The following is a 19,737-nucleotide window of genomic DNA, read 5'->3' as shown; positions in this document are numbered from 1 at the left end:
AGTTGAAGTTTATTGTTTCCAAATAATTTGGAAGTTCTGTAAAGCTGGTACTCAATATTTCAAAATCATTAGGTTTGAATGGTCATATGGTATATTTTGTCCTTAATACTATAGTTTGGTTTACAATCGGAGTCTTAGTCCACTCCTATTGCATCCCAGGATGCACTGGGAAGGAGGCCTAGGACTCCAGTTGGCCCAGGTGCCTAAGGCCACTTCTATGGGAGAAGCCTTAGGCATCTGAGCCATCCCAGAATGCTCTGGGATTGGGAAGGCCTGACATTTTGCAGTGGCAGGCCTGCCGGCAGGAGGGAGTGGGCATCCTCTTGTCGGCAATCAGATTAAGGTATGGGGCATTCAGGGAGGTTTGGGAGTGGCAGGGAGATCTTGGGATGTCAGGGGGGCATTCAGGAAGTAGCAGGAGTATCTTGGGGTGTTGTGTGGAGTCGGGGAGTGTTTGGGGACTTCAGGGTGGAGTCGGGGAGTGTTTAGGTGGCTTCAGGGGATGATGGGGCCAGCGTCAGGAGGGAGTGGGTATCCCTCCTGCCAGGGGATGTCTCAGGGAGGTGGCAGCAGGAGGAAATGGGCACTCCTTCTGCTGTGGACATTAGGTGGGGGGGGCTTCGGGGGTTTCAGCAAGAGGACGTGGCCATCTCTCTGCCCGGTCAACTTTGCAGAGGGGATGGGTTCCCTGCTGCAGCTGCTAAACTGATTGCTACAAGGAGATTCCTCTGTGACAATCAACTCAGCGGAAATGCGACTTTCAAACTGGTGCCTGTGACAAACACCCTGGTTAGAGAATTAAGGTGGTTAGGTAGGGTTAGGCTTCTGTCCATTAGGACAGATGAGATTCTATATAGGACGCCCATGTGCGATTCTCAAAAGGTGCTTTGGCGGCTGCTGAGACCAGGTGTCCTATACAGAATCTGGCCCTTACAGTAACTCCCACAGCCAATACCTTTGGTCTACGCTGCAGGAAAGATTTGTGTCTTAATTGTGTTGGCCTAGAAACATCTGGAAATATAATAATAACTTAATAATGATAACTTTATTCTTGTATACCGCATTACCATGGAAGTTCTATGCGGTTAACAGATGAAGATACTGTACATTTACAGCGAAGTTACATTTTCGGCGATGCTACATTTACAGTGAAGTTATTTTTACAGCTAGGTTACATTTGCAGTGAAGTTACATTTGCTGTAAATTACATACAGCGGTGTTATATACAGCAGTGATACATACTGCGGTGTTTGATATGGCAGAGCAGAGGCATTTAGTATGGGGAATAATGAAGACGGGATAATTAGTTGGATTGAGTGATCCATTTTGTTAAGCCATTTAGTGGCTAACAAGAATGGAGGAGTCGGAGAGTCTGGAGGTAAGTCGAGGTCAGAGGAGGAGGCAAGGAAGAGGGGGGGAGAAGTTAGAGGAATTTGTCAAAAAGGTAGGTTTTGATTGACTTCCTGAACATTTGATAGGGGGGGGAATTGGAGATGAGGGCTGTGAGGCATTTGTTCCATTTGCCCGCTTGGAATGCTAGGGATCTATCAAGGAATTTCTTGTAGAGGCAGCCCTTCAGGGAAGGAAAGGAAAACAGGTAAGTGTTTTAAGAACTAACATCTTTTGTTCTGTTCAAAAAGAAACCAACAACATTGATCTCTTTGTTATAGTATCCCGAGTTGATTCAAGAAACTTAGATATATCTGGTGAATTAACAACATCAAAGGCACCATCTGATTCCATTTGTTTAACACCCCTAGGTAAATAATAAAGCACTTTCAACTGACAAAGTTTCAAAATATATATCAAATTAGTCTTTAATATACAGTTTCAATAACTCTAAGGGAGAACGATAGTGTGTAACCAGAAAATTCAGAAATCTTAGATTTCTAGCCATAGAAACATGTTCTAGAGCTTCCATCTGTAAATGAATAGCCAAACTATCCTTAGTCATCTCAGACAAAGCTAACTGATAGGAGGCACCTTGAGATTCTACTTTCTCCAGTCTTTACTCAATTTTTAAAGAACACTTTAAAAGAAGCGGTGCTAACGGCTCACCGAGACCAGCAACAGTATCGGGAGCCCCTCTCCAGCAGAGCACCTGATCACAGTTACACCCCTCCCCCGATCCAGCAGGGGAGAACACTTTAAAAGAAGCGGTGCTAACGGCTCACCGAGACCAGCAGCAGTATCGGGAGTCCCTCTCCAGCAGGGCACCTGATCAGTTACACCCCTCCCCCAAAGCAGCAGGGGAGAACACTTTGAAAGAAGCGGTGCTAACGGCTCACCGAGACCAGCAGCAATATCGGGAGCCCCTCTCCAGCAGGGCACCTGGTCATAGTTTCACCGCATGTAGATCTTCATATTAATATTGAAGAGTGTCAGCTCAGGAGTGGTGTGTGAGCACCGCTCCGCCTCTCCCACGACCCAGCAGGGGGAAAAAAAAAAAGATTGCTTTCAAGCAGCGGGCTGACATCTTTTCGCCAGCCCGCTCAGGAGAGGAGTGCGATCACCACTCCGCCTCTACTACAACCTAACAGGGAGAAAAAAATTTAATCTCCTCTCCCTGCTGGTAATGGGGAGGAGGTTGAGCTGGCTCGACCGACTTGCATGCCGGTCCTATGTAGTCCCTCTGTGGCGGCGTGGGCTGGCTCCCGCCTTCATCTGCCCTCAGCACACCGTTGTTGCAGCTTGAATTCAACGGAGCTGGTCCTATGCTGGTTTGGGAGGGGGCAAAGCAGTGCTCCCACACTCCTCTACGCTAGTGGCTGAACATGAACACAAGGAGCCGAAAGCCAGAACTCTCCCATCCACCACAAAAAGAAACAGGACCCAATTCTTCAACTCTTAACCGCCACCATAGAACCATTCAAGCATCAGGCAACGGCTCCCTCAGCTGCCAGATCGGAGCAATTGTCAAACTGGAAATCGGTAGGTGAGCTCAAAAGAAGCAAACACCAACAAGACTGGAAATCCCAAATGAAAACAGCAGAGACAGAACAAAAAACCAACAAAAAAGAAATTTAAAAGAAAAATCAACAAAGGCAAAATAAAACAAAAACAAAAGCAGGACAAGGGAGACAGCACAGAAGATGACCTAACTGGCCGCCATCTTGTTGGAATATTCATTTCTATCTCTATCTCTACCTCTGTCTTTATATTTTTATATTTACTTTTCAAAAATTGTTTCTTCAGGTACTTTAGTTAGATTGTGAGCCTTTGGGACAGTTAGGGAATTTCCAAGTACTATCTTATTTATTTTTATTTATTGTATCTTTTAATGCATCATTTTTGTAACCCGCTTAGAAACTTCACGGTTATTAGCGGTATATAAGAATTAAATTAAATTAAATTAAATTATCTTCAAGATCCACAAACTTTAGAGTAGTTTCTTCTGTAAATTTTGGCAACTGAGATAAGTTTCCATGCAAGAATTTCTCCATTCTTCAAATACCTGACATCAAATCAATCATTGATAAATGTTGCTATTTAATAAAAGATGAAGCTTCTTGAGAGGAAATATCTTTAGAAGAACAGGTTATAGTAGTTTTACAATTTCTACACTTTTGCCATCTTTAAGAGAAACTTTATCAACTAAAGAGCCCTCTTTATGAATCAATTCTTCAAGAGGTTTACTACTCTCGTTGATGGTGACTCCAGGTTGCTGAGAACTACAGGCTGTAGGGGGTGTGCTGAGAAAATAAAAATGCTGACTTTTTATCTCAGGTGGTGGACCTTGACATGTCAGAAGCTCAACCAGGTATGGTTGAGCTGAAGGGGGGGAGGGTATGTGAGGAAGACTTTAGGATACTAACACTTCCCCTGCTGGATACTCCCTCATAGTGTCAGAACCACCTTAACATAAGCAGCTCCTCCTTAGGGGAAAATGACACAGGTAGGAGGAGTTAGGGAAGCAGCTACCAGGAAGTATAAGAGACAGGGCCAGGGCTAGGTTAAAGAGGCTTAGAGGGAGAAAGAGGAAGAAGTAGTAGCTCCAGCATACTTAACTACTACCACTAGATATTCTGCTTAGCTGAGGTAAGCCATATCTTTCTTGTTGAATACTTGGGAACCTGACTCTTGGTCAGGCTAGAACCAGACCTTGTTACTTGGCTGAAGGAAGACTGTTACAAGACTGTGTTTGGAGCATGGCTGTTACAAACCATGGTCCATGTCTTGGGTCTTGTCTATGGTTACCAGATTTTCGGCCCCACCCTGTTCTGCCCCAGCCCCATCCTGTTCCACCTCTAGCCCTGCCCCATTCTGCCACAGCCCCGTCCCACAAAGCCTCCTTCCTCAACGAGCTCCGGCCATGACTGGAGGGCCTGGAGCACGCATGGATGTGTTTGACATCATCTGTGCATGCTCAGAGGCCCTCCAGATACAGCCGGAGCTTGTTGGGGCATCTATACAGACGTCTAGAAACCCTAGTCTTGTCAGCCACAGAACCACCTCAGGACTTTTTGAACCAAAGGACTGTTTATTGTATGCCTGCCCCTCTGAAGTAATAGGGTGCAGGATTTTCCTTTTGGAGTTAATAAATAATTTTCTTTTACCTTCTGTACTTGTGTCTAGCTGTTTATGTACTGGCCCAGACACTACCCCACTCACGCTGTTATACAGACACTCCATTCTCTTTCTCCATTTCTCTTTCTTTTATAGTAGTTAATTGAAAGTCTTGCAAGCCTTTCAGGGATTCTTCAACTGAAGACATCCTAGGCTCATTGTAATTGTTCCTCATCAACTTGTTAGGATTATATATGCAAATTAAACTTAGACAACAACAGCAATATAGAAGACTACACTTCCTGAATTGCAAAATCTAAACTCACAACAGCCAGTTTTACTATCTTGCTTTGACTCAATATTGCACCGTGTACTCCAGTGCTCAGTACAGCGCCTATTCTGGGCTGCATGCTTGTTGATCCTGCAATCAAGGGAAACAAGATCCCAGGAAGAGCTCCTCTACCTCTGGAGAGAGAATCAGGAGAGAACTTCTCTCCACTTTCCAGAGTGCCCATACTGCTCATAGTGCTTCTAGGTCTTGGCAGGGCTGTTCTCTGAAGATGGCTCAATGAAGCTTCCTCCCCACCAAACAGCTGCTAGTCTCTCCCACAGGTTGGACTCTGAACCTCTCCAGTGTGGTCTGACCTGTCATCTAAGTTCCACCAGGGTTAGGAGGAATCCCCTATGTTTTTTCCTTCCTTTTCCCCATCGGGGCTTAGGAAAAATTAACAGGTAATCAGTCTCAACATCATGAAACACATAGCTCACAGTCAGACGTCCTGTTCATCTGCCATCTTGGCTCCTTCTGTCTTCATCTTTCTATGTTTTTATGTTTCTGTGATACAATGTTTTTTTTATTTTGCACATCTTCATTATTTATTAGCCTACCACTCCATCCCTAAACAACATTCTGATCAGTTTGGGACAAATGAAATAGAAATAGTTGCTACAACTTACATATAGCTAACTCCAGTGCTCAAGGACTACAAAGAAGTTGTTTTGCTATTATACTCGTAGGATAGAAAAAATGAGTTATATTCATAAGGACTATACATTTGATCTAGTCCTTACAACCAGCTTATTTGAAGCCCCTGAGAGTTGAAGTGGCTATTACTGCTACAACCTATACTTGGAGCATATGAGATTCAAATGTTGTACATACCTGAACCGCACTGAGATCATAGCCCAAAGCCATGTGCAATGTAAAAGTACAGACACTGGCAACAACCACAATAACTGGAGAAATACCAGTTGTAATGCTCTGAAGAAAGCCAGCTTTCTCTAGAAATCTTCTTTCTTCATTTCGAATATCTGAAGGAAAAAGAAAATGTAGATATGTGCTTTGGCAATAAGCTCATGCACATCTTTGGATAATTCTTTTTTTAGATCTAAACAGTATCATCATCACAGCCTGAAAAGAATCCTATTTTCTCTCAGGCCTATATGGCTATCAAAACTCTTATATAAAGCTGTTTAGTACCATCTGTTCATTCAGTTGATTTAAATTGCTGAATTCTATGCAAACCCTGCAGTGACAGTTATTGTGATATTTCTTAATACTTAAAAGATATGAGGAATACTTTATTACTGAACTACTGAATGAAGTTCAGGGATATAGGTATACAGGTGTAACCCATACTTTTAAAAAATATAACAAAATGTAGATTTAAAACAAACCAGGGAAAATATTTCTTCACACAATGTGTAATTTGTTGCCAGAGAATGTGATTAAATCAGTTAGCTTAGCAGGGTGAAGGCTTGTGGGTCAGCCATGTGCAGCGTGAAAGAGCTACTGCCTGCATCCCTGCAACAAGTGCCACTGAAGGCAGACAGAAGCAACCCCGCTGGATGGCCCTGAAGGAAGTGAGTGCAGCCCTGGATCAAGCAAGTAAGAGAGAGAGGGAACATAATCTGGGAGAAAGGAGCAGAGGAAAGAGCGCATTGGGACATGGGAGGGGTACAATTTTGGGAAATAGGCTGCAAGGCAGGGAGATGGCATGAACATGGGACACAGAAGGGAGGGAGGAAGGGGGCACTTACTTGGGACATAGGAGGGAGGGAACAGAATGGGAGAATTGTTGGACATGAGTGTGTGAGTGAGAGGGAAAGAGATGGTGAAAGGAAGAAAGAGGAAAATTGTTGGGCATAGAGAGAGGTTTGAGGTAGAGATTCATGAGGAAGAGAAGGATGAGAGGGAGAAATGTTGGATGTGGTGGAGAGGGAACAGAGGGGATGCAAGGGGGAGTAATGTTGGACATATTGATGGAGGGAGAAATGTGGCATGGTGCTGGAGAGGGGTGATAAAAAGAGAAATGAGCATGGAACCGGTGGGCAGTGGTGAAAATGCTGCACATGATCTTGGGGATGAGAGAGGAAGAAATATTGGATATGGCAGTAGAGGAGGTAGGAGAGATTTACCTTGGATCTCTCTCTCGCTCTTTCCCCACTCCCTTTGTAGGAAGGGAGGAAATGAGAGAAAGACAGATGGACAGTGAGATAGAGCAATGGAGACATGTTGCTAATAGGGGTGGAGAGAGGTAGAAAAGTAGGACTTATGGAGGGACAGTGAGAGATGTTGGTTGGGAAAGGGACTGAGGTCCAGAGGAGAGGAAGGGTGCAGGAGTCATGCAGAAATAAATATTAGATGCACAGTCAGAAGGAAGTGCAACCAGAGGATCATGAAATCACTAGACAACAAAAGTAAGAAAAATGATTTTATTTTCAATTTAGTGATCAAAACGTGTCAGTTTTGAGAATTGATATCTGCTGTCTATGTTATGAACTATATTTGTCTATAGTTGTTACTGAGGTGACATTGCATATTTTAAAGTCATCTGCCTTGACCTCTGGAAAAAAAAATATATATATAAATGATAATTAACATTTTTTCTGCATACAGTGTGCTTTGTGCTTTTTAAATTTTGTGGTTAGGGGCGTGGCTTGGCGCGCACACAAGATGGACGTGTGATCGTGGCGCTCCTCTTACCTGGGCAATGGCTGACTAAAATAGAATATTATTGTGGCTTGAGTTTCGGATGAAAAATATCGGAGAGAAGTGCGGGAGCATGGCGAGTACGAGGCAAAGCAAAAATGAAACCGGAGGAGCGGCGAAAAGGCAGAAGCAGGATCAAATTACCCCGAGTAGGGTTCCGCTTCCGGGAGATGAATCAGAGGAGCTGAGTAAAGCCGAAGTTCTGGGGGAATTGAGACAAATAAAACAAATGTTAAAAGAAAATGTAAACAGCATGGCAGAAATGAAGGAAGAAATATTGAATATATATAGGCAGATGGAAATGACAAACAAAAGAACAACGGAACTGGAAGCTAAAATGGAGGTTTTGGAATGTGCAGAAAGAAGATGTAAAAATGACAGTTTAGAAATTACTCAATTGAAAAATCAGCTGGAAGATTATGAAAACCGTGGCAGAAGGAAAAATGTAAAACTTTTTGGAATTCAAGAAAATTTGGAAGGAAGAAATGCCATACAGTTTTTAGAAAATTTAATACCTAAATTACTGCAGTTGGATTTCAAACAGTCTTTGGAAATAGAACGCGCACACAGGATTCCAACAAAACGTGTGGAAAACCAAGGGAGACCAAGTCCATTAATATTCAAGATGTTAAGATACCAGCAAGCAATAGAAATTTTAAATGCTGCCAAACGAGATAAAAACTTAAATAATAAAGGGTCCAAAATATGGTTTTTACCAGACTTTGCTAAAAATACAGCAAATACTAGGAAACAATTCCTCAATCTGAGACCTCAATTAAAGGAAAAAGGATATAAATATGGTTTATATTATCCAGCAAAAATGAGGGTATCTTGTGGGGATAAATCTTTGTATTTTGTTGACCCGGAGAAGCTAAAGACTTTTCTTTCAAAATCAGAACCTATGTCATTTTAGCACAATGGGTGCTGAAATGAAGGAAAAGGTATTAAGATCTGTTTGGAGGATATTGAATAAAAGTTTATATAAAGATTTATGGGACTTCTGTTTTGATTGAGTAAGGAGAATAAACAACAAAGAACAGAAAATATAATAAATAGATAAGTGGAAAAGACAATAAAAGGATGTAAAGAAGAAAGAAGCAAGAAGGATGGACTGGAAAGTCATTAAGCGAAGTTATTAGATTGAACTTTAGGGGACTGAAGGTTGGATTGATGGAGTAAGGAATGAACATGAAGGAATAGTTAACTTAATAAGTTAACAAAAGGGGAAAAGTAAAGAATGGAAAAGAAAATAAAAGGATGTTAAGAAGAAGAAAGCAGGATTGGTAGACTGGAAGGACATTAAATAAAGTGTCAGTTGGTAGTCAGGAGACTTAAGATATGATTGATGAAACAAAGAAATAAACATGAAAGATCAGACAATTTAATAAGTCAGTAAATGAGGAAAAGTCAAGAATGGAAAGAGAAGAAGAAGAATGCAGGATGGACTAATTATAGACATGACAAGTTCTATGGCATTTAGATGCAAGTAAAGTAAAGAAAAAATTAAAAGTATAAAGGAAAGATATATAATAGGAATTTATAGGTATCTGCATGGTATGGCTAAATGATCAAATTTAAGGTTTGATTTTGTTTTTATTATAGTTTCAAAAGGATTGGATTTAATTTGGAAATGGAAAAATATGAAGAAAAAAAATAACAATAATAATAATAATAATAAATAAATATATAAAAATTTATTCTTGAGAATGAATTAAAAATCTTTATATATAAAGAGAAGATAGAAGCTTATATATTTGATAATAATTTTCAATGATATGTTTGGAAGTATGGATATAAATGATATGTTTGGAAGTATGGATATTTGCTTTTGGATATTAAAAGGAAGATAGAGGTTGATTGATTGGATAATATGAGGTATAGGATAAATGATAGTACTCTATTAAATATATGTTTATGTTAGAATTTTTGTCTAATGAAATAAATTAAATTTCATAATGTATAAATTATACATAGTAAGGTAAACAAAATGATTGATATTTAAAGGTGAACTAAAATAGAAATATTTAGAGCATAAGATTATAAGTAGAATATTGAGAACAAATAACATGATATTTTGGGGAATGAAATGGAGTTTGATGAGAATATAAAGATACATTAATGAAAAGTTATAAAATAAATATGGTTATGTGTTTAAAGGTTAAATAACAGATAGAGAAATTAATTACTTTAAAATGGTAATAGGAAAAGGATTTTAAGGTTATAAAAGATATATATTTAGATACATTGAGGGGAGATAGTGATTTGTCTTAATATATGATAAAGGGGTTGTTAATAAATATTGGTTGCCCGGGGGGAGGGGAAAAGTTGGGATTACTGGTCCAATGTGTGTCCTTAAGCAGTCATTATATTGGGGGGGGATGGGTGGGAAGAAGGTGGGTATTAAAGGTATTAATGGGATGATTAAGACAAAGATTAATAAGGGATTGGGTAATATAGGGGTAAAGATGTGTGCCATTGGGAGAATTTCTTCAGATTTTAGATTTGGAAGAGGGGAAGAGGAAGGTTATGATTATGAGTTTAAAATATATTATGTCTTTTAAGATATTTTCTATTAATGTCAATGACCTGAATCATGTAATCAAAAGGAAAAAGGTATTATCATTTTTAAAAAAGCAAAATGCGGATGTTTATTGTTTGCAGGAGACTCATCTTAATATAAAGGAATCACAGAAACTAGCGGGTGGGTGGGTGAAAGAGTGTTTTTTTGCTCCAGCATCAGGTAAAAAAGCAGGGGTAGCAATTCTTATAAATAAAAAGTGTAAGGCCAATTTTAAAGTAGTAAATTCGGATCCACATGGAAGATGGTTACATGTAGATATGAGTATGGGGAATAATACCCTGACGTTGTTCAATATATATGCCCCTAATTCGAATCAATCAGAATTCTTTAAAAAGTTGCAGAGTATGTTGTTACCACTGTCTACTTCTAATTTAGTGGTGGCTGGAGATTTTAATGCTGTAATGGATCCATTAATGGATAAAAAACAAGTAAAAGTATAAAATCTTTAGGCTTAGATAATTTGGTTCAATCATGTGATTTGAAGGATATATGGCGTATTCTTCATTTTAATGATCAGGAATTTTCATTCTGTTCACAGGTCCATAAGTCATTTTCAAGAATAGATTATATTTTTATTTCATCACATAAGGTGCAACAAGTGATTAAGGCTTCCATTGATCCAATTATTATTTCGGATCATGCGGGAGTATGGATAGAATTACAATTAGATCAATTAGAGAATAGAAGACCTCTTTGGAGATTTGATAATGCATTGCTTGTGGATGACAAATTTTTGGAAAATTTTAAAATACAAATTAGTGATTTCTTTCAAGTTAATTTAGTAGAAGATACATCTATTGAAAATGTATGGGACGGCTTTAAAGCGACTATGAGAGGTCAAATTATATACTATTCGGCTTTTGTTAAGAAACAGATTAAAATGCAGTTTATAGGGGGCGCTAGTGAGCACCACTGTAAATGGCAGCGTAGTGGATTTGCTCCGCAGCTCGGATCACTATAAAGAATTGATTTTCTGGGATCCAAGATGGCCGCATGAGCAGTCGCATGAGTCTCACGCTCCCGTCTATTCCTTGATATAATTTGTCCACTCAAATCTTTACCTGTTTCACGATGCCGAAGAGGAGGGGACGTAGCGCTGCTGGAGCCTCGCAGCGCTCCAGAACAGCCGTCTTCGGGAACATCGAGGACTTGATGAGGAGAATGCAGGGCACGCCGATAGCTTCGGGGAGTTCCCCGCAGGAGACACACGGCGGAGGCGCGTCAGTGGCGTTCACCATGGGGCTGGAGACATCGTTGAGCCCCGAAGTGAGAGCACCACCCCCACGCCCTCAGTCGACCAGTTCCCCGCGAGAGGAGGAACTTCCTGAGGTTGGAGTTCACTTCCTCTCGGAGGCTAAGGAGGAGAACACGGGGACTGTGCCACGGGACTCCCTGCTGGAGCAGAGGAGTCTTAACGAGGAGACTGTGGAAGAAGCAGTGGGGGATAAGAAAATCCAACAGAAAATCCAACAGATTGCAGGAGGAGACATGTTGCCAGAGGGTGAGCTAATTAACTTAAAATTACAACCATTGCAAATTTTGAAGCCCCGAGAGGTTACATTAGACTCTCTGTGGGACCTGGTAGCCAATTTGGCAAAATCTATTAATCCACAATTACAAGAAGTAGAAAAGAAATTAGAAAATCATGGAACTGAGATTAAAAATTTAAAGACTGGACTTGAGGACTCAAAAATTTCAATACAAAATATTCATCAAGAACTTAAAGTATCACAACAAATTACTGAGGTATTAATTAAAGATAATACCAATTTAAGAAGGAAAATGGAAGCAATGGAAAACTTTTCTCGTAACAATAATCTCAGATTGATAAATTTCCCTAGGGTCTCTGTGATAGCCCCAAGGGAAATGTTGAAACGTTATATGACGGAAATATTGGAACTCTCTGATGAATCACTACCACCATTTACGCAGGTTTATTATCTTCCAAGTAAGCCTCAAGACCAACAACAACAGCAATTACAACAGAAGTCGGGACCTGATTTAATGAATATATCCAATATATTGGAAATGTCTGATAGAGAATTAGTGACCCCTGCAACCTTATTATTGACAGTAGCTCTCGCACCAGATAAAAACTGGTTGCTGAGACTTTTCTTTAAAAATAAGCAAAAAGAGTTTTTAGGTTGTAAAATTCAGATGTTCCCAGATTTGGCCAAGGAGACGCAGAGAAGGAGAAAAGAATTTCTGTTAAGGAAACCTGGTGTTTTATCTCTGGGGGCGACTTTTTACTTGCGACACCCATGTAAATGTGTTGTTAATTACCATTCTCATAAATATGTTTTCTTTGAGCCATCTCAACTGACAACTTTTCTCACAACTGCATCTTTGGAGAAAGAAAGTGCTTAGTTTAAGAAAGGGTGCCTCAATCTCATTCGACTAGCCATTATTTTGTTTTATAATAATTTCTTTCTATCGCCTATTTTCCTTCTTGGATCTTATTGAGGACTTGAGTAGAAATTTATGCTTATATGTTCTTTGATATATGTTTTCATTTGTATTAATTTCTTGCTAAATTTCCTTTCTGTACAAGTTATAATATGCTTGAATATATTGAAAATTTCAATAAATATTAAATAAAAAAAAAAAAAAAAAAGAATTGATTTTCTTTCCCCTCGTAAGAGTTCCTCACGCAACTCTCCAGAATACAGTGGTGCCTTGTATAACGGACGCCTCGCACAGCGAACGCTGCGCACAACGAACTTTATGTCTTGATCCGTACAACGAACTTCGTTTCACACAACGAAGTCGCCCGAGCTGCATCCTTCCGCGCAGGCACTGCTTAACTGCCCTCTCTCCGCCTGGCTCCCTCTTGCCCCCCCGACTCCCCGACACGATCGGGGCAAGAGGGAGCTCAAGCCCTCTTGCCCCCCGACTCCCCGACACGATCGGGGCAAAAGGGAGCCCAAGCCCTCTTGCCCCGCCGATTCCCCAACTCCCCGACAATATCGGGCCAGGAGGGAGCCCAAGTCCTCCTGGCCACGGCGACCCCCTAACCCCACCCTGCACTACATTACGGGCAGGAGGGATCCCAGGCCCTCCTGCCCTCGACGCAAACCCCCCTCCCCCCAACGACCGCCCCCCCCAAGAACCTCCGACCGCCCTCCCAGCCGACCCGCGACCCCCCTGGCCGACCCCCACGACACCCCCAACCCCCTTCCCCGTACCTTTCTGTAGTTGGCCGGACAGACGGGAGCCAAACCCGCCTGTCCGGCAGGCAGCCATCGACGGAATGAGGCCGGATTGGCCCATCCGTCCCAAAGCTCCGCCTACTGGTGGGGCCTAAGGCGCCTGGGCCAATCAGAATAGGCCCGGGAGCCTTAGGTCCCTCCTGGGGCGGGGCCTGAGGCACATGGGCCCAACCCGACCATGTGCCTCAGGCCCTGCCCCCAGGAGGGACCTAAGGCTCCCGGGCCTATTCTGATTGGCCCAGGCGCCTTAGGCCCCACCAGTAGGCGGAGCTTTGGGACGGATGGGCCAATCCGGCCTCATTCCGTCGATGGTTGCCTGCCGGACAGGCGGGTTTGGCTCCCGTCTGTCCGGCCAACTACAGAAAGGTACGGGGAAGGGGGATGGGGGTGTCGTGGGGGTCGGCCAGGGGGGTCGCGGGTCGGCTGGGAGGGCGGTCGGAGGTTCTTGGGGGGGGCGGTCGTTGGGGGGAGGGGGGTTTGCGTCGAGGGCAGGAGGGCCTGGGATCCCTCCTGCCCGTAATGTAGTGCAGGGTGGGGTTAGGGGGTCGCCGTGGCCAGGAGGACTTGGGCTCCCTCCTGGCCCGATATTGTCGGGGAGTTGGGGAATCGGCGGGGCAAGAGGGCTTGGGCTCCCTTTTGCCCCGATCGTGTCGGGGAGTCGGGGGGCAAGAGGGCTTGAGCTCCCTCTTGCCCCGATCGTGTCGGGGAGTCGGGGGGGGGCAAGAGGGCTTGAGCTCCCTCTTGCCCCGATCGTGTCGGGGAGTCGGGGGGGCAAGAGGGCTTGAGCTCCCTCTTGCCCCGATCGTGTCGGGGAGTCGGGGGGCAAGAGGGCTTGAGCTCCCTCTTGCCCCGATCGTGTCGGGGGTGCCAGGGACCACACGGAGTCACCCACCGTACCACCCGATTCGGGTAAGCGCAGGTATCGGTGGGTGGCTTATTTGCGGGGGGGTGCCTTATTTTACATTTTTTTCTAAAAAGGGGGGGCTGTCTTATTTGATGGCCCTGCCTTATCGGGGAAACACGGTAGAAAAAAAAATAAAATGAACAGTTAAGTCCCAGTTTTTGCCGCTGAGACTCTGCCCTCTCTCACTGTAAAATTAGACTCTACTTAGTCTGTCTTTAAATTTAAAAAATGTGTGTTGTTTTAAAAAACAATTATGTTTTTAGATGTATCTAAATAAAAATAATAACCAAAAATTTATCTTTTTTTATGTCATCTTAGCATATTTTATGCTGCAGAACGAATTATTTTTTTTTACATGTATTCTTATGGGAAAACGCGTTTCACATAACGAACGTTTCACATAACAAACTTGCTCCTGGAACCAATTAAGTTCGTTGTGTGAGGCACCACTGTACCTTTATTTCTAAAATATGCCCCAGCCATGCAAGGTATCACTTCACTGGAACATCACCCAGTGATTCACTCTACACTCACTGCAATTAGATATTACGATGCTCACACTGAAAATAAATGGGCCACATCTTTAACGGCACCGCTTTGGAATAACCCCAATATTAAAATTCAGAACAAAACAGTATCATGGAAACTATGGCAGGACCATGGGTTATGGTGCATTTCTCATATATATGACGGAAAGACTTGGTTCTCCTTTGAAGCCATTTGCAGAACACACAATTTGCCGCCCTCTCAATTCTTTAGATGGTTGCAACTGACCCACTGCATCAAAAAGATAATTTCCACCACAATCTATACTACCGCTTTGCCTTCCTATTTGGCAACATGTGCTTCCATAGCAGCCTCAGGTAAAGAGGCTTCTAGATGGTACAAGTCAATTCGCCTTCTTACGGATTCTCCTCTCCTATCTACTAGAAATATTTGGCATACAGAGCTTTCCACTAATTTAACGGAAGATGAATGGTCGAATATCTGGTTTTCTACAAGCAAAGCACTGCACTCCGCCTCTATGCTCCAATCGGCCTACTTTCTGTTACATAGGGCGTACTGGACCCCTTGTAGATTGGCTAAAATTGATACCTCTAAGTCTAAATTGTGCTGGTCTTGCAATCTACAAGAAGGTACACTACGACACATGATTTTCGACTGCCCTATGTTGCAAACCTTCTGGAAACTGGTTTGGGGGACATAGTCAAGATGCTTAATATTAAGGAAAACTTATCCTACACCTTGCTCATTCTTGGCACTACTTCCACTCGATATTCCCCTACTGATCCTGGGAGTTTGTCACTGCGAGCACTACTTTTAATAGCACTTAGGATCATATTTACCAAATGGAAAAGCTTATTTGATGTATCTCATGCTGAATGGTGGTCTCACTTAAATATCATTGTCAAATATGAATCTCTTTTCGCTCAGAAGATGGGTTCACTACAATAATTTCATGCTATATGGGACCCGATAATACAATATTGCTCACAAGAATTTGCTAGAGGCTGATCTGGTTATTTCTTTACAATTGCTTCATTTTCAAATGTACGATCTCTCTGTATGTTTATGCTTCCTGAGGTTTCTTCTAGACCGTTTAGTCAATACATATGCAATCTTAACTGGTGTATTTTTCACATTACTATGTTTGGTTGTTCACCTAATGTACAACTAAATTTGTACCTTTAAAGCAAAAAAAAGAAGAACTAACATTAATGTGATAAAAGATGATAAAGGTATCATAACTAATCAAACGGATCTAATTTTAAAACAATTTCTAAAATTTTATAAGGACCTATATTCTTCTGAGCCTTATTTGGAGAGGCAAAACGATGGTAAAAATTTTTTAGATTTAATTATTGGACCTAAGGATCCTGATCATATAAAACGGAGTTTAGATGAACCTATATTGCTAAAAGAATTAGAAACAGCATTGAGGTCTCTTAGAGTTGGATCCGCTCCAGGTGGTGATGGATATACAGTAGAATTTTATAAAACATTTCAAAATGTCCTTTCCCCTTATTTACTAAATTTATATCAGACACAACTTATAAAAGGTGATATTAAAGGTACTATGGCTGAATCAGTAGTAATTGTTTTGCCTAAGCCAAATAAAGATCCTACTTTGGTTTCGAACTACAGGCATATATCTTTAATAAATGTGGATAATAAACTTTTGGCGAAAATTTTGGCTTTGAGATTAGCCAAAGCTCTCCCACATATTATAGATACACACCAGACTGATTTTGTTGCTAAAAGACACTCCTCTAATAACTCTAGATTATTGTTTCATATGTTAAATTTATCAAAAAAATTGGATGAACCGGCTTTTACAGTTTCTTTGGATGCAGAAAAAGCGTTTGATAGGGTAGAATGGAATTTTATGTATCAGGCTTTAGATTGGTTTGGTATAGGTTCTGGATTTATACAAATGATAAAAACATTGTATAGCTTCCCGGTTGCAAGATTAAATATTAATAATGTTATCTGAGGGTTTCCAATTGCAGAGGGGAGTTAGACAAGGTTGTCCTTTATCTCCTTTGTTATTTGATATTGTATTGGAACCCTTATTGTTAGCAATACAACAAGCAAAGGGGATACAGGGTATTCCATATTCTGATATGGAATATAAAATTTCGGTATATGCGGATGATATTCTACTTTATTTGAGGAATCCAGAGTCTACCTTAACTTGTCTATTGGAATTAATTGATATATTTGGCAAATTTTCAGGTTACTAATATCCATAGGTTCCCAGCCCTCCAACTGCTTCTCAATGGTGGGATCAGACTCCTCAGAAAGGTCCACCATCTCACACTCTTCTCCCAGCTCATTAGCATTCAGCCGGGGAGAGAAGTCATGCTGTCTCTCAGGATCACGTTCCCAGCTTCTTTGCTCCTCCCCCTCTCTGGGTCTCAGCTGCCTCGTTTTAACAGGCTCCAAGCCGCCCCTGCCTGCTCTGAAGGAGGAAGGGAGAAAGCTCCCTCTGCAGCTGTGACTGGTCACATGACAGCTTCCTGCTGGTTCTCTGCCTTTCTGGGAGATGTAGTTTCCTGGCCCTTGAGGTTTTATGAGATCTAATAGCAGGCTTGGGAGAGTAACCTGCAACTAGCCTGAACTCTCCCTGGCAGTTGCTGTCTGTCTCATCAATATTGGTGCAAGGGAGGTCAGCGCTATCACACTCAGCAGAGCCAACTTGGTCAGCTCTCCTGCATAGGGGCTTACTGCTCTTCCTAGTTACTCCTGTGACAAAGCTAGGAGGAGAGCTAGATTTGTCACATCAGTTGATATTTGTTAGACTTAGAGGGTACTTGACTTGAAGTTGAGAAACTCTGGTTTACATGGCGAAGCAAGTAATCAAGTTAAATAAATGTAAAATGTATTTTTAAAAAATCTGTTGACTCATATAATCCTTTTGGACAGTGTATATTTAGTGGAAGAACCTCCAATTTACTCCAATTTATTTTATATCCAGAAAATGTCCTAGATCTGTCAATCAAAGCTAGTAAATGTGGAATGGTAGATTCAGGATTCCTAAAATGAAGCAAAATATCATCTGCATAAGCAGAGACCTTATATTCCTAACCTCTTCGTCTTTGTCCTTGAATTGTTCTTTTCCCTTGGTCTGTTTTAGATTAAATTATACTTTTACTGGTATATTATTATGACATTTGTACACCGCCTAGAAGTCTTGAGTAGGCAGTATAGTAAATTTTAAATAAACTTAAAACTTGAATACCCTGTTTCTCTTTTGCAAGTTTCAAGTTTATTATGGATTTGATTAATCGTTTAGTCAAAATTCTAAGCGATGTACAAAACAGTAAAATTACAAATTTCTGGGGGAAACAACCAAATAAATACGACTGACCTGACAGAACATATAATACAAAAGGGAAAAATGGGGAAAGAAATACAAGTTATTGATAGTAAATAAGACGAGTAAGGGAAAAAACAATAGGAGGGGGAGAGCAGTGGGCTTCAAAAAAGTTAGGAAATAAGATTCAATTGAGGCTCCTAATCTAGCTTTCTAGCTGTCAAATGCATCTTTAAAAAGAAAGCATTTTAACTTGCTCTTGAATCTGTCTAAATTGTGTTCTTCCCATACGTAAATTGGGAAGGAATTCCATATTTGGGGGGGCTGTGACAGAAAAGATGAATTGCCACCGTGTATTAATGTTTTTGAGTGAGGGAACTATTAATAGATGTTGGTCGTTAGACCTGAGTATCTTGTAGAAGTATGGGGAATAGCCAATAGCAAGGGTACCAGAACAATATAAAACAGCAAAGGAGATAATGGACACCCTTGTCTAATTCCCCTGTCCAGACGGAAACGTTCCGAAAAAGTATTATTAATACATAATCTGGGAGAAAGGGAACTATACAAGGTTTGAATCATTTGTATAAATCCAGAACCAATACCAAACCAATCCATTGCTTGATACATGAAAGTCCATTCCACACGATCAAAGGCCTTCTCTGCATCTAAAGAGACAGAGAAGGCCGGATCATCCATTGTTTTTGCCAAATTTAACATATGAAATGCCAATCTAGTGTTATTAGATGAATGTCTTTGAGCAACGAAACCAGTCTGATGCATTCCAATCACATAAGGGAGAGCCTTGGCTAATCTTAGAGTCAATAACTTAGCCAAAAGTTTTCCATCCACATTGATTAAAGAAATAGGCCTGTAGTTTGAAATCAACACAGGATCTTAATTTGGCTTTGGCAAAACTATGGTTAAACCTGGCTCTTCTCTAACATGTAATTTCTTTTTCCCTTACTTTTCCACTCAACTTATAAACTTATGTAAACCTTTTCCTACCCTTTCTCATTTTTAAGTTCTTGTAAACCGTGCCGAGCTCTACTTCTGTGGAGATGAGGCGGTATATAAACTTAAGGTTTAGTTTAGTTTAGTTTAGTTTAAAGATTCAGCCATAGTACCTGAAATACAACCTTTAGTTAGTTGTGACTGATATAAATTTAGAAGATGGGGTAGAAGTGTAGTTTGAAATGATTTGAAAAACTCCACCGTGAATCCATCACCACCAGAGTGGATCCAGCTCTGAGGGACTTCAACGCTGTTTGAAGTTATTGAAGTGATATAGGAGCGTCAAGATTCCTTTCTTTTTTTTTTAAATTATTTATTTATCAAATTTTTACATGTTATAAATCAAGTATCCACTTGTACAGAAAGTTGAAGAAAAGCAGGAAAATAATACTCAAAAGTAAAATACATGGTAATCAAGTAAAAATAAAATAAAATGTTTAGCTTAAATTCAGCTCAAGTCCTCAAAATTAGATCCAAGAAGGATAAGGCGGACTTAGTAACAAATACTAACAACTATCAATTTAAATATTAGGAAAACAAGATCCCTTGGCTGAGGAAGGATATCATTATTCAAATGCACTTCACTTTGATTTTGATTTTCCTTCATCCAGCCGAGTTCCTACCAAAAAGGCTGTCAACTGGAATGGTTCAAAGAATACATATTTCTTCATATGGTATTGTATTACACATTTACAAGGGTGTCGAAGAAAAAAA

At 41.0% G+C, this 19,737-nt stretch overlaps 1 protein-coding gene across 1 annotated transcript in view; it reads right to left on the bottom strand.

Annotated features, from left to right (window-relative positions):
- Positions 1-19,737, bottom strand: part of LOC117362914 (multidrug resistance-associated protein 5-like) — a 324,462-nt gene that overhangs the window by 241,884 nt on the left and 62,841 nt on the right. Inside the window, 1 exon segment of the mRNA XM_033950006.1 lies at positions 5,669-5,817. Coding sequence (XP_033805897.1) covers positions 5,669-5,817 — 149 coding nt within the window.

Source organism: Geotrypetes seraphini, chromosome 6, assembly GCF_902459505.1.
Source record: "Geotrypetes seraphini chromosome 6, aGeoSer1.1, whole genome shotgun sequence".
Classification (NCBI taxonomy): domain Eukaryota; kingdom Metazoa; phylum Chordata; class Amphibia; order Gymnophiona; family Dermophiidae; genus Geotrypetes; species Geotrypetes seraphini.
Note: the sequence above shows the minus strand (reverse complement) of the source record. Positions and strands in the feature narration are given on the sequence as shown.